Source organism: Colobus angolensis, unplaced genomic scaffold (assembly GCF_000951035.1).
Source record: "Colobus angolensis palliatus isolate OR3802 unplaced genomic scaffold, Cang.pa_1.0 Scaffold21, whole genome shotgun sequence".
NCBI lineage: Eukaryota > Metazoa > Chordata > Mammalia > Primates > Cercopithecidae > Colobus > Colobus angolensis.
The window spans coordinates 3,621,105-3,628,535 of NW_012115266.1; the positions used below are offsets into that span (position 1 = coordinate 3,621,105).

A 7,431-nucleotide genomic window follows, 5' to 3' on the forward strand; every position below is an offset into this window, starting at 1 on the left:
AAAACCCATCTCTACTAAAAATACAAAAATTAGCCCGGCGTGGTGGCACATACCTGTAGTTCTAGCTACTTGGGAGGCTGAGGCATGAGAAATGCTTGAACCTGGGAGGTGGAGGTTTGCAGTGAGCCAAGATTGCGCCACTGCACTCCAGGCTGGGTGACAGAATAAGACTCTGTGACAAAAAAAAAGAGAGAAAGAAAAGGCTGTACCAGCCTCAGTGGGTTACCTCTGAGGAGGGCACAGAATGAGTGATCTCTGTGTTTTTTGCGTCTTTCTGCATTGCTGCAATGCACTAAGAATTCGTGTATTACCTGGCCAATACATCCAAAAACAAAAACCAAAGGACAGGCAGAACATTCTGCCCAGGGCCACATAGTGTGGTAGAGAAGAACTGGTCCTGAATTCAGACCTCCTGATACCTACTCTGGACTCTTTCCTCTCCTTCCCTGAATCTCCACCACAGTTTTGTTATGATCACAGCAGCCATCATTTATCTTGAAGTCAGGCACTGTTGTAAGTGGGTCATCACAACACTAAGAGGTACAGACACCCCACATGCATATTTTACAGATGAGAAGACTGAGGCTCCAGAGAGGGGAAGTGTCTGAATTTGTAACCTTTGGTCTAATCCTCCACCTACCCCTTGAAAGAGACAGACATTTGTATCCTGGTCTTTCACACCCAGAAGCCACTCAGGAAATGCAGGTTGGCCCAAGGGAACTAACCTGATACTCCTCCTCGGTAAGGCCCTCAGCCAGGGCATGTTGGCGCAGCTGGTCGGGGTCCTGCGCGCGGAAGAGACGGCTGAGCAGAGCATAGATGTAGGGGGCCTCGGGGGAAGTCTGAAGCAGCACAGCCAGGCCTCCGTACCAGGCAGCACGGGACAGGTGGTGGGCATAGAGGCGCTCTGTGGGTGACAGCAGGCGGAAGGCCTCACGGCAGTCCAGGCTAGACACGCCGATGTCATTGGGCAGGATGTACTGGGTGTCCGCCATGGGCCCTGCTGAGAACCATCACTGTCATCACAGCTGTTGTGTTTACCCCATACCAATTGCATACCTGGCTCTGAACTCTTATAATCTCATTTAATATTCCCAAAAGCCCACATGGAAGGGGATACTATTGTACCCATTCACCAGATATGCTAACTGAGGCTCAGAGGTCAGATGACTCACCCAAGGGGTCACAAAATACACTGGTGGACCATATTTGGCCTGTAGTCCCTAAACGTTAAAGATTGATTCTAAGGTCAGGCACGGAGGCTCACACCTGTAATCCTAGCACTTTGGGAGGCTGAGGTGGGTGGATCACCTGAGGTCAAGAGTTCAAGACCAGACTGACCAATGTGGTGAAACCTCCTCTCTACTAAAAATACAAAAATTAGCCAGGCGTGGTGGCGGGCACCTGTAATCTCAGCTACTGGGAAGGCTGAGGCAGGAGAATCACTTGAACCCAGGAGGTGGAGGCTGCAGTGAGCCTCGTACCATTGCACTCCAGCCTGGGCGACAGAGTGAGACTCCATCTCAAAAAAAAATAGATTGACCTAACTACCTAGTATTACAGATGGGGAAACCAAGGCTCAGAGCCTTGCCTAATCCCACAATGGAGACATCAGCAGCAGAGATCCTCATCTCTAGGCTCCCAGCCCAGGCCCCTCCCTGCTTCCTTGTTCAGTATTCTTTTATTGAGATGGAGTCTCACTTTGTTGCCCAGGCTGAAGTGCAGTGGCATGATCCTGACTCACAGTAACCTCCGCCTCCCGACTTCAAGTGATTCTCCTGCCTCAGCCTCCAAAGTAGCTGGGACTACAGGCGTGCATCATCACACCCAGCTAATTTTTTGCATTTTTGGTAGAGCCGGGGGTGGGGGTCTCGCTATTTTGTCCAGGCTGGTCTTGAACTCCTGGCCTCAAGCGATCCGCTTGCCTCGGCCTCCCAAGTGCTGAGATTACAGGTGCTGCGCCTGGCCTTTGTTCAGAATTCTTCACACTTTCCACTGGGCTCACAAGGATAAAGTTCCAGGCCGCCAGCTGGAAAGGCTTGGCCTTTAGCCAGGACTCGGCCCCAGACTTCCATTGCTTTACTTTTCTGCACCTCCGTTTCCTCCTCTGTAAAAGAGGCAATAACCTCAGTATTACCAGGTGGGTGCGCTAATCAGATGAGGTCGCCTGGACGGAAAATATTCACAGCAATAAATGATTTTCCTTGCACCTGTCCCATTCTCATCCCTCTAACCGCCTTTCCTCGGCCCTCCTTTCTCCTACTCTCTCCCTGTGCTCCGCCAGGGAAGCCACAGAAGTTACAACCGGAAGTTACAACCAGAAGAAAACCCATTTTACAGATAGGGAAACTGAGGCTTGGAAAGGCCAACAATTTACTGAAATTCTGACAGCCCCGTTGGAACCCGGGGATTCCCCAACCCCGGGCATTCTCCCAGCCACGCCCCTTCCCGGCTAGGACAGAGTTTCCAGCCTCCCCGCCCAGCCCCGGACTCCAGAAGCTCCGCCCCAATAGCACAGCCTCAAGATTCGGAAAGGGCTGTTAACTCTTTGCTCCCCGGAGTGCTCCTTGGCCTCGAGGGCGGTGTGAATTTGGAGGAGGTACTGGAGAGTGGGCAAAAAGGGAATTATTTTGCGCTCAGATTCGCCTTGGTCCCCCGGGATGACACACTGGGATCCCCAAAACCCAGGCGCCGCGCCTCACCTGCAGCAGCTGCTCCGTTCGCAAACTCACTTCCTGCTTCCGGCTCCCCCATTCATTGGGGCTCTGCAAACCCCGCCCCCCTTGGCCAACTGCCTGGCCTCGGGGTCCGGATGGGCGTCAATACCAGCCAATAGATGCGCCGAGACGAGCTTCTCGGCTCTCCGGCTCCCGCCCCCAGTCGCTACGGGGTGGTGCGCGGATTGGCCCTGCGGGCTCGGCCTTTTGTCTGCAGGCCCCACACGCGCCGGACCGGGTACCTCTGTGCCCGGCCTGGCCGCGGCCTAGTCCCGGCAAACGGGACTGACGAGGTCACCAAGCCCAGGCCGGCCCGGCGCAGGTGTCAGGGACTTGGGAATCCCCCTCCCCCAGTCCCGATCCCGCTTTCCTTTGGGGTTTCACCCCAGAGGCCCCGACCTAACTCTTGCGGGTGGGAACCTACACAATAGGAGTAATGTGTCTCCCCCTGACTCTCGGGACTCGGGGCCTGGGAGTGGAGACTTGGAAGCTGCAAAGCTCTCGGTGCCGGGAATCGAGGCTACGGTCGAGTGGGCTCGGGCCAGGGCTGAGGTGGTCTCACCCGTGTTGGGGCGCGAAGAAGCGCCTCGAGTGCTTCACTGTATCATCACCCACCCGCCACGGGCCTGGAAGTAGCCGCTAAACATTCCCGAGCCTCGGTTTCCTTAGCACAAACAGGCTAGCAGTTTCCTGGGGCTTGTCAAATGCCCGATGGATGAGAAAGCCTCCGGCAGCCCCGAAAGGGAGTCCAGAGCAGAGGCGGGTCTGCAGTCCACTTTTACAGGTCTGGACGGCCTCACAAAACCACGGTCTGGGTGGGGCATGTGGAAGGGCCCTAGGCCTAGTGGGGAGTAGCGGTGAGGGCCCAGGGTCAGACTGGGGGTGGAGCGAGGTTGTCTGGGAGTCTTGGCTTTATGAACCGGAAAACCAGGCTAATAATTGAATCCAATTCAAGGGCTATTGTAAGTTGTGATGTGTTGGCTGCAGTGCCGCTCCCTATAGTTGCGCAGGGTGAGGGGCGTTTGGGTACTGAAATCCCACACAGTCTCCTTGCCATGCCCGTGTCTAGGCCAGGCAGCGTCTGCTTACCATAGACACCAGTTTCTCACCCACAAAGGTGCCCAAGGCCCTGCTTGACACAAGTGTTAACAAGCTGTTAGCTTTGATGATGACTTGTTATATGAAGGAGTTCAACCAGTTGGTCAGTGTCCTCAGGAAAGTCACCCCTCTTCTTTCCTGTGCCTCCATTTTCATTGTCTTTAAAATGGGTATAAAGTTGGCTGACAGGTGAAGTTGAAATGTACTCAGGTAAGGGAGGTAGTGCTGTCCACTGCCAGCAGGGGACAGCTCAGGCAAGGAAAAGATCCCAGTACTCTCGGAACCCCCAACCAAGCCACGTGATCACATTTTTACGATCACAGATAACATGAGCATGTCCTGAGGTCCCTTGCTACCAGTTTGGCATGGAGGACGTCATTTAATTCTTGCAAAAATCCTGAGGTATCATCACTTTACCCATTGTACAGATAGGGAAACTGAGGCTAAGAGGTTCACTGACTCCTATAAACACCACACAGTTCAGGTGTCCCTGACCCCAACACACAGATATACACACACAGTCACTCACATGGAGCAGTCTATCACTGGAGTCATAACTCCCCAGCCTTGACTGTTCCCCATGGGAATGAAAAAGGGGTCGGTCAACTGTGTTACAGGTGCCCTCCATATATTCACAACCACCTGGTGAGGTAGCGACTGTTATCCCCTTTAGCATTGAGGAAGCTGAGGCTCCAAGAGCTGGCAAAGGCAGAGCTGGGACAAGACCAGAGCTGTCTGACCCCATCCACCAATACCTCTGAGTCCTCCCCAGCATCTAGGGTGGTGCCCTTTGCTGGTCTCTCCTCCTAGGGTCTGAGGTTCCCCATTGGAAATGGGATCAGAATGTTCCCCTGCCTAGGCCAGGCGCAGTGGCTTAAGCCTGTAATCCCAGCACTTTGGGAGGCTGAGGTGGGCGGATCATGAGGTCAGGAGATGGAGACCATCTTGGTCAACACGGTGAAACCCCATCTCTACTAAAAATACAAAAAATTAGCCGGGCATGGTGGCAGGCACTTGTAGTCCCAGCTACTCGGGAGGCTGAGGCAGGAGAATGGCGTGAACCTGGGAGGCGGAGCTTGCAGTGAGCCGAGATCACGCCACTGCACTCCAACCTGGGCGACAGAGCAAGACTCGGTCTCAAAAAAAAAAAATTTTCCCCTGCCTGGTTCCCAACAGGATCAGAAGAGAGAACTTGAAATTCTGAGTTGGATTTTGAGTGTTATGTGTTTTATGTTGAGGGGAGAGAAGTTGGAATACTCCCACACCTCCTGCAGCATCCCCACCCTCCCCTCCGCCCCCACTGCAGCAATGCCATGCTCTGGAAGCAAGAATCTGACCACACCCTCCTCCTCATAACATGCGGGTGCCATCTGTCTTCTCAATAGCCCAGGTCTGATCTCCCTGGTCCCAACCAGCTGTGTGACCTTGGGCAGGTCCATCCCTCCCCTTGGAATCTGTACTCCCCTAGGCTCTGCCATCTACTGGGGACGATGCCCAGGTCAGGCCTATACTCAGAGCCTTCTCTTCGTCTCCAGAACAGCCATCTACCTGTCTTCCTGGCTTGCTCTCCCCAGGAATGGTCTGGGGCAACCCCAGCAACACGCCTACCTGTAGCCAGGATGAACAGGAATCCAGTTCAGGCTTGGCTTCCATGGCAATCAAGGCCCACCAGGCCTCAGCAACCTTCCCTACCCCCTATTCCTTTTTGCTTGCCCCCCTCCACACCAGGCATGTTCCCTGCCATGCCATGCTGTTCCCCTCACCTTGGCTGCCCTCCCAACTCCTTGCTCTGGAGATGCTCTGCCATTCAAGACTTGGCTCAGGCTCCAGGTCCTCCCTGGGCCTTCTAGAGCCCCTGGTTCTCACTCCTCCGAACACTTCCAGCCTGGCTGATAGCCCATTGCATCCTAGCTTGGGGTACAGGTGGCCAGCACAGGTGTGGGGGTCAACTTCCAACAAGCATGGGTAGGTCCCTCTGCAGACCTTGGGCTGCGAGAGGCAGGGCCTTGCCCACTGCAGGGACCCTGCACAGGGCTAGGCACAAAGCAGGTAGGTGTCCACCAATCCAGTATCCAAAACCCTGCTCGGTTCACCCCCACCTCTGTTGAAGGAAAGCAACACTGTGATGGAGAGGAGCAGCTGTGGATTCAAATCCTGACTTGGCCACTTTCTAGTTGTGTGACTTGGTGCATCTGCCCTCATCTCCTCAGAGACACAAATGGCAACACCTCCCTTCTTGGGTTACTGTGAGGATTAAATAACAAAACCTCCAAGAAGCAGAGCCAGGTGTCTGGAGAGTGCTCAATGGACGTAGTTATTATTATCATCAGCAGCACAGTGCGGGGCACGTGGTGGGCATTCAGGGATGATGGCCCTTGTGTCACAGCCGACACACTCTTGACCAGTGAGTCCTCTCTCCTCCCTTTGTTGACTCCTGACCATCCACAAATGAGGTTCAGAATCCTCCATCCAGCATCTTCCCTGGTCACATGGTCCCAACCTTTTGCTCCACCCCCTTCTCTATCCCCCAGCAGTCCATGCTCCAGCCACCCTGACACTGTCCCTGGATTCCTGGCTTACTGACACCTGAGCCTACGCACAGGCCCTCCCTTCTGCATAGAGCACGCTTCCCATCTTGTGGACCCCAAGGGTTCCGAGCAGCTATCGAGGCTGAGCTCCTATGACAACTCCTCCGTGAAGCCTCCCTCACTTTTCCATTACCAGTGAGGCCTGCCACAGCCCGATTCGTACTCTGATCCTAGCACACATGAAGCGTGTTACCATTTGGTAACAGTCTGTCCTCCACTAGACTGTGAACTCCGCCAGGCGGGGAACCAGGTCTGATTGCCTCTGTGTCCCCAGAGACCACTTAGCACAGAGTCCAGCCCATAGTGGCTGTCAGCAAATGCTGGGCCCAGCCTGCCACCCACCCACCACTCACTTGAGGGCTGGAGGCATTACACGCATGCGGGGCACATGGGACTTGTGGGGGCAGCTGAGCAGCGAGGTTTATAGAGGAACCCAGGGTGGCAGCAGGAAGGATGAGTGTCTGAAACTGGGTTGGCAGGCTCAGGGCATAGCCAGCCTAAGCTAGGGGTCAGGGGCCCCTGGCCCCTTCACTCCCCCAGGGGCACACAGTGTCAGCGGCACGATGTGGGATGCCCCAGGAAGGGCAAGGCCATGGGGCTGGGCTTTCCTCCATCGACCCAGGACAGAGCTGGTTCTGAAGGCCCCATCAGCATGACTGGGGTGGAGATCTTGGGGACCTCCTTGGGGGGCCACAGTTGGGGGGAAGGGCACAGCCCATCCAACATGTCCATCTGGTGTGGCTGTGCCAGCAGGGAGTGTCCCACATGCAGAGCTCCCTCTGGGCTGCAAGAGGTGGGGACCTGGGTGGGCAGGTGGGCACAGCAGCAGGGGGCCCCAGGGAGCCTAATCCAGCGGGCCCTGGAAAATGAGGCGGACGCAGCCATGCTCGCCGGTAAGCCAGGCCCCGCAAAAGGGGCAGGCGGCATGGAAAGCATGGGTGCCGTGGGGCAGTGGTGTCTGGGCCCAGTAGCGGGCAGTCTTCTCAGAGCAGACGTGGCCGCAAGGTGCAAAGGCATGGCTAGGCGGC

General features: G+C 55.4%; 2 protein-coding genes across 2 annotated transcripts in view; both read right to left on the reverse strand.

Moving 5' to 3' along the window:
* Positions 1-3,463, reverse strand: part of DPP3 (dipeptidyl-peptidase 3) — a gene marked incomplete at its 3' end in the record, with an annotated part of 37,513 nt that extends 34,050 nt beyond the window's left edge. The window contains exons 1-2 of the mRNA XM_011942762.1: positions 2,703-3,463; positions 726-1,000 (exon numbers count right to left, since the gene is read on the reverse strand). Of these exons, the coding sequence (XP_011798152.1) occupies positions 726-1,000; positions 2,703-2,754 (327 nt within the window). The remainder of the gene's footprint in view (positions 1-725; positions 1,001-2,702) is intronic.
* A 2,641-nt stretch (positions 3,464-6,104) lies between these two features.
* PELI3 (pellino E3 ubiquitin protein ligase family member 3) overlaps positions 6,105-7,431 on the reverse strand; it is a 10,535-nt gene continuing 9,208 nt past the window's right edge. Inside the window, exon 9 of the mRNA XM_011942763.1 lies at positions 6,105-7,430. Within this exon, the coding sequence (XP_011798153.1) occupies positions 7,248-7,430 (183 nt within the window). The 3' untranslated portion in view covers positions 6,105-7,247. The remainder of the gene's footprint in view (position 7,431) is intronic.